The sequence below is a fragment of the Gopherus evgoodei genome, chromosome 2, assembly GCF_007399415.2.
Source record: "Gopherus evgoodei ecotype Sinaloan lineage chromosome 2, rGopEvg1_v1.p, whole genome shotgun sequence".
Taxonomy (NCBI): Eukaryota; Metazoa; Chordata; order Testudines; family Testudinidae; genus Gopherus; species Gopherus evgoodei.
The window spans coordinates 15,080,916-15,099,847 of NC_044323.1; the positions used below are offsets into that span (position 1 = coordinate 15,080,916).

The following is an 18,932-nucleotide window of genomic DNA, read 5'->3' on the forward strand; positions in this document are numbered from 1 at the left end:
AGCTGCTTGCCAACCTTCCATACTAAAGAAGCAATGTTGCCTCATTAACAAGCAGTAAAGGGCTTTGGAGTAACAGAAAAGTGTCAGCTTCATTTAAAGTGAGGGTACTCAGGGTGAAGACCTTTTCCGTGACATAAGACAGAAAAAGGCATACACCATTGCTCTTGGCTGGCCTCACAGAAATAAAGATAATTAATTATGTTAATCAATCAAAGTGGTAAAAATAAGTCAAATATTTTTATATACCTTTTCTTCTTATGACCAAAATCTTCACTCTATGCAGAGTGCATGTTATGAATTTATATTTCCTTCCTTGGATAGATTAAAATTGATTTTCATCCATTAAGCACAGCAACTACCAATAAAAAAATCCCACAATAATAAATGACCAAAGATAACACACCTGTCTGAATTTCCACTCCTGCTCATGTTCTGATTCCCTCTGCTTTAAAGGATCTTTAAAGAGGTCTGAGTCGATTCGAGAGCTATGATCAATACTATCCTGTTGCTGCTGCCTTTTCATGGAGTCATTTGACATCTGTACTTTATTGATGCGTAGAGCAGCTCTATTATCTCTGGCTTTTTGCTGAGAAAAAATAAAAATACAAGTAATTTTTCTTTTCTTTTTTTTTTTTTTTGATATGTGTAAGTACTGCATCTACCCATTCTTCCTACAAAATCTACAACCAAATTATTGATGTGATCTGATTTCATCGCACACAATCATGAACAAACTAGGTTACTCTCTTGTACTCAGAACTATTAACTGCAAGTCTATACTCTTGACAAAGTTGCAGTGTGGGATTTGTGTATGCCAAACCATGTCGGGGAAAAGAGTCATTAACAATAGAGGCTTTAAATATAAGTTAGGAGATTCTGTTTACATGCAGAACAAGGCCAAAGAAATACAAATATACCAATACACATGTCAAATCTTATATTTGTGTGGTTCCCAGATTTGAAGAAAACAGGCAGCTCCCAGGTAAAATGAATCAACAGAGGTTCATTTGAAGAACTTTATTATAGGAGAATAAGATGCACTAGTGGACGACATTAAATAGCCTCTATGCATGCCACTGAGTCAGGCTAGCAGTACAAGCATAGGATTGAGGGTTAAAGACAAAGAAAAATTGGACTGCCCAATAACAACTCTTCAGATAAGCATTTTCAAACAATAATGGAGTCTTTAAACTTTTAATGGCTGCTTCAAGGAGTCGCTTCTGGCTGACATTTTGAATCTGGCTCCTTCTGAGTACCAAATCCTGACAGTTGCTTTTTCAGATTTACGTTGCAGTTCTCAAATGCATATTGCACCTTGCAGAAATGAATCTTTTTAAAGATTTAAAAAAGCAGTCAAGGATGAGAGCTGCATAGCCATGATGACAGCTGAATTAATGCCTGCAGCTTCTTACAAAATCCTCAAGTTGGTGTGACACTTTTCCTCCCCTTAAAGTGATGGATGGTACATATTAAAAAGTGATAAGGTAAAGAAAGCTACAGTAAGAGCAGGAAAGCTGGCTTTTGAGCTTCAGTCACTCGGCAGTTTGAATTATCTTATTCAGCATGAAAGCTCTTAGAGGCGGGACTGTGGTTTCTCCTGTTGGTACAGCGTTAATCACATTGGTAGTGCACAAATAGTAACCATCAGCAGACATTTAGATTGCAAGCTCCTTGGGGAATAGAGTGTCTCTTACTATGTGTATGTACAGCACCTAGCATACTGATCTTGGTTGGAGCCTCTAGCAATATAAATAAATAAATGGACGTAGCTTATATTAAGACTGAACGGCTGAGAAAATAGCTTTAGAAACAAGTTCTAAAATTACAGAGGTCTAAAACTGCATCTTCTGGAACCTTAGGGTACGTGTACATTACCCGCTGGATTGGTGGGTAGCGATTGATCCCCAATCGCTCTGCAGTCGACTCCTGTACTCCACCGTGGCAAGAGGCAGAAACTGAGTTGATGGAGGAGCAGTGGCAGTCGACCCCACACCATGAGGACGCAAGGTAAGTCAACCTAAGATATGTCGACTTCAGCTACGCTATTCTCATAGCTGAAGTTGCATATCTTAGGTCGATGCCCCCCAGTGTAGACCAGGCCTTAGTAGTTTAGGCCTTTTGTCTAATGGTGCTCGCCATGAATACATTTATGCTACAAATTTGAAGGTTTCTAACCCTCAGAGGAGTGAGGTTCTAGTACAGCTTCCAATAGCAGTAGAAGGAGGAAGTAGCCAAACTAGTTTTAAACCAGAGTAGTTTTAAAACCAAACATCCCACAGATTAAATGCACAAATGTTAGTTATAGTTATTGTTACCACATATGGTGCTCTTTCTTGTGAGCTTGCTTTTCTCCACAATTTAGCAATCTGCTTCACTCTTGTAGTCCAGTCTGCAACCAAAACCAACATATTGTTTTATTATGCAGGGTTTTGATGATTTTATAATTCTTCAGACAATTTTTGTAAGTAGAAACAGTTAATGCTTTGGTGAAGAAAGGTGCCTAACAGAACTGTTAAATTTTTTTTGTCCCCTATACAATAAATCACTTCCTTACCTGGGAATTCTTCCTTTAGGTTGGGGAAGTTGATATTTGTGTACAGAACAGGTGCTACTGTTGCCATTTCACCAAGTGCTTCTTCTTTCTCCCACTTCAGAGTGCTTCTTTGAGCATTGGACATTGTATCCCCTTCTCCTTCCATAGGGGGAGCAGATGGTGTCCATGAACTATTAGGATCATTTACCATTGGATTAAATGCTGGGTTCTTATCCCTAACAAATCAAAACAGATGTTTAATTTTTCAATTTTCCTCTCAATATAATATGAAAATTTATTTTACAAACATTCTGTTCACTACTCCAGCAGTTAGTATCATGTCTTTTGAAAAGATTTAAAAGAGCAAACATGTTTTAAAATGTATTTAATGTTTCTGTCAAATAATAAACATTTAAAATGTGCAGTGGTAAGTGTGCTTCACTGATGCCACTCAAACTAGGCTAACTGTTGAGTAATTCCACATTCTTCAGCTTGACTTACCTGGTATCACTGTACGGTGGTTGTGTAATAGGAGAGAAAGTGCCTAGTCCAGCTCCAGGAGCCAAAGGTGTATGAGGGAGATGAGGGGTAAGTCCAATCAGGCCATTCATAAGTGGTACTCTTGAAAACACACTTTCCCCTGGAAGGCAAACGTTGAAATGATCAATGTAAAGAATGAGTGTCTGAAGGCTTTCAAGGTGTTAAGACAAACTTTGGTGAGGAATAGGCCTTTTGTCTAATGGTGCTCGCCATGAATACATTTATGCTACAAATTAGAAGGTTTCTAACGCTCAGAGGAGTGAGGTTCTAGTACAGCTTCCAATAGCAGTAGAAGGAGGAAGTAGACAAACTAGTTTTAAACCAGAGCTTGATAAGATTATATGACAGGATTAAATGATGGGACTGCCTGTGATAGGAGGGGACTTGATTCGATGACTAAGGAGGTCCCTTTCAGTCCTACATTCCTATATGCCAACTTCAACCTTTTGGAGAGGATTTATGAACATGTGACATTCTTCACCACCATAAACTTTAGTGAGTCCTTTCCATTATACCCAATCAGTATGTACATGTTTCTTATGATTTTGGCAAGTCAAAGGATTCTTTGAGAATTTCCCATCTTAACTCATTTTATATCAGGCTAGCCTGTGTTATATTATTCCATTTTACATATATGTATCTTTTGGGGTGGGGAAACAGAAGAGCAATTTTGAGCATTTATTTTTATTTATAGTTAGTGATTTGAATATCTGTTAATATTGCTTGGTTACATATGATTAAATACTTGGAAATGAGTTCATGAAAAATAGCCTAAAATTCACCAAAAGCTGCACACAACTCTTCTATATATGGGTGTGCAGCAGGCCCCAGATCCTTTGTTTATTTGAACATATTTTCTTTTACTGTTGGCAAGAGCATCTAGGATCTCCTGCTTCTACAATGGAGGTAACTGATGGTTGTCCAAATATATAAGGGTGAGGAACACAGTGGGGACAATAGATAACAATAAAAGCTAAGCTCCTTCAACTGTAATGTTGCAACTAAGATTGTCTGGTAGGCTTCTGGCAAAGACTAGAACATGGCTTACAGACAGCTCCAGGGATCCCAGGCTGCCAACCACTGTGATATATCTAGCCTTCAAAGTTCTTCCCTAAAGGAGATATAGCAAATACTATGAATTGGTGTTTCAACAACAGCTATTGTTATTTTCTGATCTCTCAGATTACAGCCAAACAAAGAAGTTACTTATCTTGTGCAGTAATGATGGTTCTTTGATGTGTCCCCCTATGAGTGCTCCATTATAGGTGTGTCTGCATCCTTTCGCTGCTGATTGGAGAACTTCAGTAGCAGTGTCCATTGGGCCTGCACATGCACTGTCTCCGCATGCTGCACCATGAGGCTAGAAAGCTGCGCGGACTAACCGTCCTCAGTTTCTTCTCTACCGCAGAATCATAGTGAGAACTCCAAAGTAGAGGAGGAGGGAGGGTAGTGGAGCAGCCACAGTGACACATATCTCGAAGAACCATCGTTACTTCACAAGGTGAGTAACAACTTCTTCTTTGAGTAGCATCCCTATAGATGCTCCACTGTGGGCAAATCCGAGCAGTAGCCCCCCCTTGGTGGGCTGGGACTTCGTGGTCAGTTTAATCATAGATTATAGTACTGTGGAGCCAAAAATAGTATCAGAGGCAGAGTCCTTAGTGACTGCGTAACGTTCTGTGAAAGCGTGGACTGTCGAAGATACTGAATGAGATGGTGATTGTTTTCGGCTATTCCTGGATTTGCTGAGGAGACTTCTTGCTCTCTTTTTCGACTTGTGAGAGGAGTCCCCGGATCGTTTTTTCAACCCACTATCCTTTGAAGTCAAAGGTTATGTGGAAGAGTCATGCCCGCCGGAGGGCTGGGGTTGGAGAGCCGACTCCATAAAGATGATTTTCTGGCAGAGCTCACTGTCTTTGTGGGATCTCTGTCAGAGTTGCAGCAGGGGGAACACTTTTGTTGGATGCGGCCCTAGCCGAGGCAGCGAATGCACTGGGAGTGCTTGTCTGTGATTGGGTGCAACACTTCTTGAAGCCTGGAGAGCCTGCATGCCCTTGTCCAAGGGGGTCCCCCCCAGAGGGCGATCCACACAAGAACAAAGCCTTTTCTTTCTTCTTTATTTTTTTTTAAGGCACGGCCAAATACAAGTCAAAAGAAGGCTTAAGGGTTTCTAAAAGCTAAAGATTAACAAATGAAAAGAAGAGTTAACGATCTACTAATGGACAGCTAAAGGCTCTGGCCCTAGCCAGGGGCAGTTGAGAAGAAACAGAGGACGGTTAGCCCATCCTGGCGGAGCAGGAGGGGAGAGAGTGCATGTGCGGGCCCAAAGGACACTACTACGGAAGTTCTATGATCAGCTGTGCCGGGACGCAGACACACCTATAGTGTCATAGGGACACTACTCGAAGAAGAACCAATGCTACATCAAGAAAAAGAAAAGGAAAACATATCCATGATGCCAGATAACAGACATGAAGACACTGCACACAATCTCCTTTCACAATTCTTAAATAAATATTAAGCATTTAATTAGGAATCTCCTCTTCAGAGAGGGTTGGTATACCAGAGTAAAGCTTTCTAACGTATGATTTCTAGACTCTTATCAATGAAACAAATAAATCTAGTCAAATGTACCTCAATATTTCAATAAAATATTAAATCTAACAATTTTTCACCACTATTAAGGCAGAATGTTTTATTTGTATCATTAAAATATTAGTGCAGACAGGACACAGGAACAAACTGGCCATGTAATCTATTACCTTTCATTTGCTTTAAATGATCTCATTTTTAGAACTTCTTGAAGTCTTATATTTTTCTAGAAATTCATCCAGATTAAGAAACAAATTATTTTTTCCTTTCTTAGGGTATCTGGTGGTTCTAGAATTATTCACTACTGAAGTAGATTTCTGAAGCACAAATACATCATCATGGGCTCTCTGCTTGCACCTGAGCTACAGCCAACTCTACTAGAGAGGATGGCTGATGAGAAAAGAAGCTTTTAACTATGTGCCTGGATATTATGTAAACCATGGGTTCTCAAACTGTGGGCTGCAACCTAAAAGTGGGCCACAACACAGTGCTGGGTGGTCCGTCGGCAGGGGGAGAGATTGGGGGTAGGGTAGGAGGATGTTGCTCCCTCAAAACTATATATATTAGTGTAGTCGCGGCTGGTGATGACCCTCACCAGGGTCAGAGGATCCTAGCGTCCACGGCAGGTGACAGAGGGTGAAGCGGAGCCACCAGGCGAGGAAAAGGGGTCGGTCAAGAGGAGCCGGCACTCAGGGCGGCTGGAAGGTTTGCAGCCATTCTCATTCTGAGCCAGCGCACCCCGCAATCTGTGGCTATCAGGACCCCTGAAGTATCAGTCCCGCGGCCCTCCCAGAGACCTAGGCTCAGCACTGCCGCTCTGTTTCCTTCTGGACAATGCTGTGAACAGGACTGTCACAGGTAACGGCCAGGCCCATCCTGAGTGTCTGCCTCTGCCCAGCACTTTGGACCCCCAAGCTCCTCCCTTGTTCCTGGGCAGAGGGTGCCTATGAGGCATGCCAGGGTGCTAGGTGAGTGACTGGGGGCATGGCTGTCAGGTGATGAACTCAAGGCACTCAACGGGCTGCTGAGGTAGAGGGTGTCAGCAGGGGCAGGTTGTGGCACCTGCCTGGCCCCTTCTCCCTCTTGCCTGTCCTGGTCCCTGCTGAGGCGAGGGGCCAGGCACGCCCCATGGTGTCACTCTCCCTGATGGAACCGTGTTAATAGTGGGCCGCAGTCCATAATGCACCTGCACAGGTGCGCCTCACGGAATAAAGGTTGGGAACTCCTCATGTAAACAACCAATGAAATACCATTGATGGGGCACTCAGAGTGAAAACCTAGAATTCTAGGATACATATTCCAGCATTTTCTCAGAAAAATCTATCCAAGATAATAGAACTAAATAAAATAAGTCTTCTTCTGGATTCTTCCCAGCCTTCTTCTGGATTCATGGCTTGGGAAATAGATTTGATTTGGTTTTGCAAGAACAAAAAAAAACGCATCCGTCCCCACCTTCTCTATAATTGAAATAGTGCAAAATTATGCTAGCTCTCTCTTCCTTGTCTGAATAGTGCTAGTCAACTTTCTTAGATTAACCTTTTTACAGAAATTTGACTGAACGGCACTGTTACATTTAGACAAAAATGTTATAATTAAGGGGCAGATTAACTCCTTCACTGTGAGAGTGTGCTTAAATGTACTGACAAAGCAATGAGACAAAATGTCATAATAGGAGCCCTGCTTTATTACAGACCACTTACGGTACTATACCAGTCAGCCGGTGTAACAGCTTTAGTATTTCACAAAAAGTCTAACAAAAGATAGCTTTTCCTCTCAGATATCAAAATCCATTCACATATGTATCAGACGCTCAATTTCAAAATGATTTGTGAAATAAAGCATACAGAGTATTTACCCTAGCATAGTTTATCATCATATTTATAATATGAAAGATACAATTGGTTTTAAAAGAAACAGAAGACCATACCCTGATTGTGCAAAGGCATTAACTGAGGTGGAGGCTGTGGCAAAGGAGTTGGCTGAGTGGTTGCAGGACTCAGTACAGCAGTGAACAAGTCTTCCACATCCTTTCCTCCCAGCTCTGTAAAAATAATATGCATAACTTGGCAGGTACTGTTATATAAACTACATTTAATAAAAGACAGCAACGCTCAAGAACACATACCTGGAATTTTGTACAGTTTACCAAGAATTGCACCTGGTCAAAGTAAAAAACAACACAAAATTAGCAATAATTCATTTCACTCTTCTAGGTAAAACATAATAAAATTAATTCTGTAATTGTAAGTGCAAAGGCTAATTTTAAAATTACATAGACAGTAATAATAGAAAATAGGAAGCATTTGCTTAAGTATTCTACAAGGTCAATATGTACGAAACATTTTACCATCTGTGACCATTTTGTCTAGTTCTGGACTGAGAATTCCATCTAATTGTTCTTCGCTCAGGGGCCGCGAACTCGGATTGACACTTGGCTGAGGCAGAGAGGAAGGATCATCAGAGATGGGACCAATATCTAGTCCAGCTGAAGGGGTAAGAATATTAAGTCAGCTGTAAACAATGAAATCTACTGACACAGGACAAAGGCCATAAAACATTTCCAAAATGATTTTTGGTTACAGTTTAGTTGTAAACTAAACTCCTCTGCTAAAATCTAAAAGTTGATTTTCAAGAGAAAATAAGACATCAAAAAAAATCAGAAAATATCTGATTTAGATTGCTGCATAGTTTGAGGAAGGCATCTAATTTAATGAAATGGTTAGAATTAGAAGACTTTGAACCAAATTTTGTTGTAACGGGACTTCAAATTTAGTCACAGAATGTTTTCAAACACTGAATTCTCTAAGGCCTGGTCTATGCTGGGGGGAGGGGGGAAATTGATCTAAGTTACGCAACTTCAGCTACGTGAATAAGGTAGCTGAAGTCGACATACATAGATCTACTTACCGCGGTGTCTTCACTGTGGTGAGTCGACTGCTGACGCTCTCCCATGGACTCTGCACCTCTCACTCCAGTGGAGTACTGGAGCCGATGGGAGAGCGCTCAGTGGTCGATTTATCGCATCTAGACTAGACGTGATAACTCGACCCCCGCTAAGTCGATCACAGCCTGCCAATCCTGCGAGTAGTACAGACAAGCTCTTCGAACTTTTTATTTTGTTCATTTTAAAAACAGGAATTTCCTGCAGCAGGTACATTTAAACCTGACTGAAAGTTACCTTTGATCTTAAGTATCCCCCAAAACTCCCATGATTTCTGCTGTGTTAAATTAAAAATCTACGAAAACACAGTTCATACTAGTAAATATCTGGCCTATATTAAAATGGCAGCAGCTTCTACTTTCAGAACAGGGCTAAAATATTCTGCATTGAATTAGAAAATACAATTGTGGGTGTTGAGAAAATACAGTTGTTACTTTTTCTGTGACATGTATAATATCCTTGTAAAAGTTAAGAAAATATCTCAGAAGAAACAGACTTTTGGTAATACTGTACACAATTGACTTTAGTACTTGAAAGGTATTGGAGCACCAAATTCCAACTAAGAACCACCTTTAAAATAATGCAGCATGCTTCTTCTAGTTATCATAAATCTGTGTTTTATAAAGAAGTTTTATGTAAAAATGACCAATCATCACCAGTGATTAAAAAAAAGACTGATGTTGATCTTTTTATTCATGCTTTATACATGGACATAATTAAGATGTGTTTTTAAGTTAAAAACAAACACATCACTAATACTACTATATGTAATACTGTCAAATATGAAAGAAAGCAAGAAAATGCATAGTTTTGCATTGTGAAACACACAAAAACAACAAATTTATTTAAAAAATTCAAAAGAAAACTTCCTAGAATTCTATCAAGTGCACAGTGCAGGTTTTGTAAGTTGTGCTTGGCTCAAACAACACAGAAATATAGAAAAAAAATGAAAGCATGGATTAGTTACACAGAGTAACGAAGTACTAACATCTATGCATGCACAAACAGTTCTTTCAGCTGAAACCACTAGGAAAGAGGACTACTTCTAACCACGGGCCATCCATTGTTTAGTTTCTTACCAAATGGGGAGGGTGAGTTCTCAACCTGGAAAGTGCATAAATCAAGACCTACAGGACCCAAACCAGATAAAATGGATGATTATAACAAGAGAAAAACAAACAAACAAACAAACAAAAAAATAACCCGTAAGAGCATACACTGCTGCATGCTGAAAAAGCTACGCAGGTATGATAGACAACAGCAGCTGTTTTTATTCCCTTACAAGCAGCAAAGCAAAGGGCAGAGTAAAATAAAACACTGACAATTTTTTTGTAAAAGAAGAGACAAAAGGCCTTCTGAAATTGGAATATACTTAAGACATAACAGTTACATAAATATCAAAGCCATACATCACATAACCTGTGAACATAACACATGAAATGTATCTATAATCAAGAGAACAAAGAAAACGGCCACCAAGGAGCACTTAAAAGCACATACCTGAATGATCTCCAGACTTTACTAAATCATCAGAAAGTATTCCAAGAATATCATCATCTGTGTTTAAGACCTCTGAAAGGTCAGCCAAAGGATCATCAGAACTACCTATGTAAGATACAATAAACTAAAAATCAATACAACCATGATCCTCACATATTTATTCAATTATTTGTCCAGTGATTTACATGGATTTAGCAATTTCCTAAATTTAGCAAATGTAATAAATGAGCATGTTGTAAGGGAGCCTGGCTGGATGATTTTAGGAAAAAACATATATGGAGAATTTCTAAAAAAAGAGAGAGAGAAAAAACAATAATCCCACAAATTTAAATGAGTAAACCAACTCTAATTCAATATATCATAATATGGAAGAATGTCTTAGGTAACCACACTGCGCATAAGTACAAGGAGAAAATAAAGCAAAGTCAGGATGGGGAAAAAACTCTGTTTTATGAGAGTGATTTTCTTATTAATTATATTTTTGAGGGAACATCACATTTGAAGTTTTTCTTCAGCTATATTTATTATACCTGGCAAATATCAATTGTATTGCCAACTCAAAGTGTCAAAAAATCATGGACTGGTTTAAAATTCATGACATTTAACAAAACAAAAACAACGATTTTTTTTGATTTCCCTTCTATTTTTTAAACCCTTAGGGTACACTTGGAATGCATTTTCAAGCTTTTCTCTACAAACTATGAAGGTAAGAAACACACACTTCTTTTAAAAAATGTAAGCTTTCTTTCAAAATAACATGACTCCAGGATCTAAGGCTTTATAAAGAAACACCCAGTATCGCAGGATTCACAATAAAATTGCAATAGCTGGCAGCACTGAAAATATTAAAGAAAGATGAAATCTAAATTTTTACTACTGATGGGGAAGTTATGTTCACAAGTATCTTCACACTCTGCAATTTATAATCATCTGGCTACTACGGCATTTAGTTCACAGTAATAATTATTTCTTTAAGGCTCAGTCCCAGAAATGTGTATGTGTGAATAAAGTTACGAACATATGTACATGTTGCAGGATCAGATCCTACCTCTAGCCTGGAATGAATGTTTGGGAAGTGTCCACCCTAGCCTTAACTTCAGGTAGTTTACATGTTTGTAAACAAATTGATAGTTAACTCTAGGTAAAAATATCTGTAGATAAATGCTTGAGCACAAATCACTGAATATTATGAAGCATTCCAATAGGATAAGTTTGACAAATAAACCAGAATAACTTAGAAAGTCTATCAGGAAAAGTAAAGACTACTGAAACCACCTGCAGAAGTACCTCAGGAGTAAAATATGAAGAATAGACAGTAACATGGACAGAGATGGAGGCAAGTGAAGGTGGGCAGGACAAAGAGGGACAGCAGTAAGACACAGACTAGACACACCAGTAGAATGGTAGAAAGACGCCTACATTGCAGCATTTCTAGTTCTATTCAGTCTAGTTTAACCTGGCTCAAGGGGTTGTGCTTTCAGAACTTCTGTGAGGTAACGCCATGGTCTTCTACACCTCACATGACCTGAAGGTTTTTTCAGCTGTTTAGATTAAATTTTCCTTTCTCTAACTTGATCCCACTACTCCTACAGGTTCTTCCCTGAACCATGCTAAAAATCAGAGTAGACAGAAGAATAGACCTGACCCTCTTTGTATAATCACTTACACCCATGCAAAGTAGCTGTAACATAGTACTGTCTTCATTGGGTAATGTTTTATGCTTCAAGCTTGCTTTGTAATTTATAGGACAATTTATCAGTGGAGAATGGCTACTAGATTGAGCTATATTATTGTGCATAGAGAACAGGGACTAATTATAATGAGGGAAGTACTTTAAGTGCCTCAGAAATGTGTCAGTTGTGGATAGTTTTTTATTTAATCAGTGTATCTGGTGTTATAAAAGACTATGGAATGTAAGTACAGTACTGTGATTCTGCTTTTGTGATAAAATTTTGCCTTTTGCATATTAACTTTTGCATTTTGGTGCCAGTACACTAATCATGCAAATGGTTGGGTAATTCATGTATCACCACAAAGTGGTGCTGATGACATAAAGATGGCCAGATGGCTTGCTAGCTGGCTAGCTAAAAGGATCAGATGCCATTAACGTTTGGCTTTTATGAAATTCCACCCAAGTATGCATACTTAGCTTATGGCAGAGCTATCGAAGCAGAAAAAAAAAAAAGGTCTCCTAATGCAGCAAAAACCCAGGCAGAATTAGCACGCCTTCAGTTCTTCTGCAATATTTTTCCTATGCTGTGGCAGTTTTCCCTATAGGCTTCAATAAAACTACTTGGGCACAGTCCTTAATACTTTAAGCACCTTTTAATTAAAACAAAAATCTTAATCTAAGTAGTTAGAAATGGCTCAGGGTGAAAAGATATAACTGAACAGAGCTTACTCTGTTGGCCAGCTCTGTTCCTGTTGTGTTCACTGTCACTTAAAAAAAAGAAAAAGAAAAAGCTATCTTCCCATTTGTTCTAAAATTTGCCGGTTTTATTCTCTCTCTCTTTTTTTTTAATTAAATTGAATGTGTGTTAAGTCTAAGCTTGGAAACTGCCAAGTTGCTTTGGCCAGCTGCTTCAGGTCAGAGCCAAAGGCTTGACACCACTTGTCACTTCACTTGGCCGTTTTGGATTGGAGATGAAAACTAATGCCAAGCAAAAAGGAAAAATGACTTACCTGCATTTCTGGGTTCCTGAATGAACACAGTTATATTGCTACCTTGTGGACTTCATTCCTCTGGTGCATTTATTTGTTTTTGTTTATTTAAATTCAAATAATAAAGATGCCTATCTAAGTCTCTAGGCTCTCTCACATAATTAATTACACAATACATTCAAATGAATTAAATCTCAGCAGCATTAAAATCAGTTCCAGTGGAACTGGGCCAAGCACCTGCCTTAATCATCATCTGGGAAGCATACCCTCAGCCATCTCCAGAGACCATATCAAACAGATGTTTTTTGTAGTATGTCCAAATAGTCACCAAACGGGATATTTCAGACCAAAAGAGGGTAAGAGAGGTTGGAGGGGGAGGAGGGAGGGAGAACAAGTTCCAGAGTCCCAGAGCCCTCATGGAGAATGTCCTACCAGCTGTCCCCCTCTTTTGTAACAAGAGGGATACAGCACAGGTAACTCTGTTAACTGCAGCAGTGGCACCATGTCCTGGCAAGAGAGAGAACCTCTCACGGAGGCTGATCTCAGGCCATTTAGGGCTTTATAGGTCACAATCAACACTTTGAATTCCACCAATGGGCAGCAAGTGCATACCCTGGAGCTCTGGGGTCATGTGATCCCAGTATGATGCCCTGCTCAGTTACTGAGCTGCTGCATACTGCCCCAGCTTCAGTCTCTGAATGGTTTAATGGCTGTGACAGTCTGTACCCTATATTCACCCCTTTTACACTACTATGATAAATCTTATATAAAGTATACCTTGTAATATCATTTGAAAACTTATAATTTGCTGATCATATGTCCTGGTAAAATATGTGTGGCAACATTGCATGTAAAGTTATAAGATTCCACTGTATGGTATTACTAAGACATGTCCCAAGTCTGGGGGAAGCAGCCACAAACCATTCCCCGGAGACAAAAGGCTAGCCAACGCCTCAGCTAGGTGTCAGTAAAAGCAAATGGACCATTGCCTGGTTAAATGGCCATTTTTTGGCAGGAAAGAGGATGTGGGTGAAAATCTGTATCTTCACAAAGAAAGAGGAGGGGGTTCCCCTCCACACAGACTTTATGTCTTCCGAACCTGAGCTGGAGATGATTCTTGGAGAAAGAACTATGAAAGGATTGAGTAGGCACCCCAAATAATTCCTCCTTTTCTCTCTAGTACCCACAGATCCCACAACACCTGAAGAACAGAGGAAACAACTTTGGATTGGGGGAGAGTCCTGACTGAAAGGAATTCAACCAGTAAGACTGCTGTAACTTGTGGTGAGAGAGACCTCTGCTTTGAATTCACTTAATTTGTTAAGTTAGGTATTAGTTGTTTTTTACTTTTATTTTCTGTAACCAATTCTGACTTAGATTTTAAATGATTACCAGTAATGAGGCATCAATCTTTTGTAATTAATAAACTTGTTTTATTTTTATCTAAACCAGTGTGTTTGGATTGAAGTGTTTGGGAAGTTCCCTTTGGGATAACAGGATTTGTGCATATCATTTTCTATTAATAAAATGACAGACTTTATATGAACTTGTATTGTCCAGGAGAGAGCTGGGCAGTACAAAATGTACATTTCTGGGGGGAAGTCTGGGGCTGGGAATTTCTTGGTGTTGCTCTGCAGTGTAATTCATGGGTGGCTGGCTACAGCACTCATACGCCATAACTGGGAGTAACTTACTTGCTGGAAGCTATCTGAGAGGAGACCAGGAGTGCTAAATCTCACAGGGAAGCAGTGTAAAAGGCATCCCAGGTTGGAGAATTGAGGGGATATAGCTATTCATCAGACCAGATTGTATGCTGGGACAGTGGCCCCAGGTAGAGTGCACTGCAATAGTCTGGTCTTGCAAAATCAGGGATAACAGTGGCAAGGTCTGCATCCAAAATGAAAGGTTGCAACCACTTACTCAGATGCAGATGAGGAAAAGCTGACTGTAATATGATCCTCAAACAGAAGCTGGGAGTCTAAAATAACCCTAAATTGTTAACACTAACAACTAATGGCAGTGAATCTCCTTGATATTACTTCCACCACCGCATCTGGCTGCTTCCCGCAACCCATCATCACCACCTCAGTCTTGTCTGAGTTGAGCTTCAGCCACCTCGCTCTCATCTGTGCCCCAATTTCAACCAGACACGGGCTGAGGCACGGGCTGAGGCACTGAACCCATCATCCAAGTCAATGAGACAGAGACCTACAGATCGGTGTCATCAGCATACTGAAAACACCAAACACCATGGCTCCTTATTAACCCTTCTAAGGGTCCCATATAGATGTTGAACAGAAGGGATAACACAGTGGCAATCTGCAGTACCCCATCCTTGAGAACTCTTCAGGAAGACAAGCAATTGCACACAATTACCCATTAAGATCTGTTGTAATAATAGGGGTTTCTGAGAGTAAAGAACAAGGCCACTGATCAAAGGCAACTAATGTGGATCTAACACCACTGGCATTGTCTTCATCCCTGACAAGAAGGAGATCAGCCACCAGTGAGACAGTTCAGATTTACCAGACTATCTACCATCTGAAATAAATCTGCTGTTCAAGATTTTGCAGATGCAATTGTGGAGGGAAAGAACTGTTTCTTGGCCGCACACACAGCCATAGCACAAGAGTTTATAAAAAATCTTTATGCTGAAACCAATCAAGCTAGGCACGGGACTTCTTCCATCACTGGCACTCAAGCCATCTCATGGTGCATAACAAGAGGGAATATGCCCAAGTCACAGTTCTCACTCATTGAAATCTCAACAGCAGGATGGATACATCTGCTGACTTGGTATTCCTATAGACCTATAGTGGCTGCTGATAATTATTGTTATGTTTACAGAAGTTTAAACTAAGCCTACCTGATTCTCTGTTGCTCAGAATGTACTCTTTGAAACATTTTTGTTTTGGAGTGAACTTTTCCACATTTTGTCTCAGATTAAAACAAAACAAAACAAAAACTGTTTAAAGTTCCTGGGCTCTCAGGCTGTGTGTCTTGAAATGGATTGAGACTTCTAGAGTCCAGAAAATCAGAAAGAGGCGCATGAGGAATGAGTCTTCTAACCCCTCTTCCTGGGTAACAGGTCTCCAAGGCCCTCTGGTTGGTAAGGTACCAAGGAATAACCACTGGCTACATGGTCATAGAGGAGAGTGGATGCAAAAGCTGCTCCCTGGCTCTTATTTTGGAGATACTAGGGTTATTCATGTAACACTGCATCATGCCTCTGTGAAATGCACATATATTAATGGGGAATGAGAGAACATACTTTAATAATTAAAAAACTGGTGCCTGTACCAGCAGGAGTAAAGCATGGAATTGTGTGGTTTTATATTTTCCCCTACCATTTCCTATTTTGTTTTACCTCGCAAACTTTAAAAAACAGGAAATTAAATGCATAACACGACATTAAGTCAGCACTAAGGCTGCACTTCTACCCCATTGGCTTAATATATTAGTGCTTATGGCCTCAATCCCGCACGCAGATGCACCAGCATGGAGCTTTGTTTGCATCCATGGAGAGTTTCAATAGAACTCCTCATGGGTAAAAAGGTCTCTGCGAGTGCATCTACTTGCAGAGTTGGGACTTATACAATGTTGGCTAGAAAACATGCAGTGGGGACTGTGATAACATTATTCTAAGGTTCCTAATCTTTGCATTCCTTGATTCTTGTGATTTTAATTGTGCAACATTAAAGTTGTACCTTTTGAGTTTAACTACCATTTTCAATGGGCAACAAGACAGCTAAGTAATTTTCTCTTTTGCAAAGGTAAAAGTTATAATTGATGCCCATTCTGTGCACATTCAAAACTGCCAGAAATACATGGGTAAAAAATTATTGGGTAACAGTACAAAAACTATTTACAGTACGGATCAGACAAGCTATGAGTCACAAAATAACCATACAGCGTAATACAAAGTGTTAAAATACATAATGTAGAGGGATAAGATACTGCTTAACACATAGCATATACCTATGAGACATTGAGAAAAAGAATTCTTGAAGTAGCAGGACAGTTGGGAAAATGAGAGATTGCTCCTTTGAGTGAAGCTGGCCTTTCAGCAGCACTTTGCGGCGCTCCAGCCATGTTCAAGACTCACTATCCATCAAGTTAAAATAACATTCCCAGTTTAGCTTTTGCAGTAGAAAGTGAGAGTCAAAAGCTGCATTTTGGCTACAAACTGCACCCTGAAAGAGCATTCAGGCTCATGGGGGACAATATAAAGCAAAAAGAATCCCCAAAAGTCTGAGGAGTCTGGGAACCTAAAGTAATCAATATTAAAAATTAGACAATAACTTGAAAATAAATATTCACCAGTACAAAGAACAGGTTTTTAATGTTGCCTTTCCAATTAGTCTACCTTAGCCTTCCATCATGAAGGATTTGTCTTCCTAAAACAGGATACACCTTCTACCCTGTTTCTAAGTGTTTTGAAAACATGCAAATTAAAATCAAGGAGTCTCATCAGACCATGTATAAGGCAAGTCAGTGGAAGGCCTGCAGCCGTGTATTAGTGACTCCAGAATGAACACCCAATCGTGGCTTATCACCTAATATAATGTTAACTAGTCTTGTAATATTAAATTAAAGAACGTTAGAAAGTGTGTATGTTAAAAATGAAAACACGAAAGCATGGGAAAGCTCCTACAACAACAAAACCAAACATGACTGAATTATCACTAACTTTAGCTTAGTATACCTTGAGCTCCCAGTTTTGCTTGAGCTGGAGTAGAGGCTGAACTAAGCAGTGGGTCAGAAGATGGATCCAGAAAATTTGTGGTCTGATTAGTTTTACACGACATCAGAAGTGATTCTTCGGATACATTTTCTAGGCTCATCTTACTTTGTCTACTGGTATCTAGGAGATCTTTTCCAAAGAAAGCTTCCTATAATGAAGACAAACATACATTAAAAAGTCAGTTTTTTTTAGGAAAATTTGTATATCTATTTGTCTACATGAGAAAGTTTTAGTAGTTATACCAATATAGTTATAAAGCATCCGCATGGACACTGTTATATCGGTATAAGAGTGTCCACCCTGGAAGGGTGAGGGGAGGCGTGTGTGTGTCACTGGTGGAGGGTGGTAGTGGTTACACTGATACAACCACATCAGTTTAAATTCACATCCTACGTTATATAGGAAAAAAACAAACCAAAAGCTTTCTTTAGGTACCAACACAGCCCTGTGGTATCTGAGCACAACACAATGTTTCAAGGATATATCCTCACACAAACATCACTGTGAGGCAAGGAAATTATGTGACCAAAGCCACACAAGAGGTCTGTGGAAGAGTAAGGAACTGAACTTGGGTCTCCTGAGTCCCAGGCTAGTGTTCTAACCACTGACCATCCATCTTTCCTGAATGGTTATCAATTAGCAGAAATTACCACACTGTGCAGCTGCAACACTACAAAATCTCTTTCTTCATGGAGCATAACGTTGTTCATTTTCATTAGCAGACTTACATACACTGTGTAACAGCTGTCATTCACTTGCAGCTGACTCATGAAAAGTACATCAGGAACCCAATGACTGGTCAACAGGCTACACAAACTTCAAACCAACTTGTCAGTTACAGTATTTTTAATTTATTTACTGCCACTTTCTCATTTGGCCCTAGAAACCCATATCATTTTAAGTTCTAATTGTTAGAAATGTAATTAAAATTATTTTAAAATTTCAGTTATTCTCTGCTTTAATGTAGTCAGAACCCACACACAAGAGCTAAAGAACTATTCTATGTTTCAAAAGAACTGAAGTTAAAAAAAAAAAAATCCCTGTAAGTAAGAGGAAGTCTTAATTCATGGATTTTTTCCCTCTCCTCCCTCTCTGAACACAGTATTTTTTCTCATCAAATAATAGTCTGTGATCTTTCTGTAAAGAAAAATGTAATAATATCAAGGAGAAATGAGAAGATCTGACTCAGGCTTTTGACAGTATTCGATATTAGCAAGTATGCAAATTGAAGGTCTAGTGTTTCCGTGTGTTGGGAGGAAAAACTACAGAATGTAATGTGTGTGTTATTGCTCAATAGCAAGCAAGGGACTGGAAAATGGAGAGATAGTTGCCCAAGCTTGCGAACACCTTGTATGCAAAGGGACAGCATTTTCTGTCTTTCTGCATGTAACTCAACAACTTTTAAATTAAATACTGCATCC

At 39.5% G+C, this 18,932-nt stretch overlaps 1 protein-coding gene across 15 annotated transcripts in view; it reads right to left on the minus strand.

Annotated features, from left to right (window-relative positions):
- The window catches only part of KMT2C (lysine methyltransferase 2C), a 332,701-nt gene that overhangs the window by 50,829 nt on the left and 262,940 nt on the right, over window positions 1-18,932 (minus strand). For 14 of the 15 annotated variants that reach the window (XM_030550063.1, XM_030550061.1, XM_030550055.1 and 11 more), the window contains 10 exons: window positions 17,473-17,659; window positions 10,107-10,211; window positions 9,686-9,733; window positions 8,013-8,150; window positions 7,791-7,823; window positions 7,593-7,706; window positions 3,035-3,173; window positions 2,555-2,769; window positions 2,316-2,389; window positions 404-586 (listed from right to left, as the gene is read on the minus strand). In XM_030550063.1, coding sequence (XP_030405923.1) covers window positions 404-586; window positions 2,316-2,389; window positions 2,555-2,769; window positions 3,035-3,173; window positions 7,593-7,706; window positions 7,791-7,823; window positions 8,013-8,150; window positions 9,686-9,733; window positions 10,107-10,211; window positions 17,473-17,659 — 1,236 coding nt within the window. The remainder of the gene's footprint in view (window positions 1-403; window positions 587-2,315; window positions 2,390-2,554; window positions 2,770-3,034; window positions 3,174-7,592; window positions 7,707-7,790; window positions 7,824-8,012; window positions 8,151-9,685; window positions 9,734-10,106; window positions 10,212-17,472; window positions 17,660-18,932) is intronic. The other variant, XM_030550058.1, reaches the window with a different exon arrangement.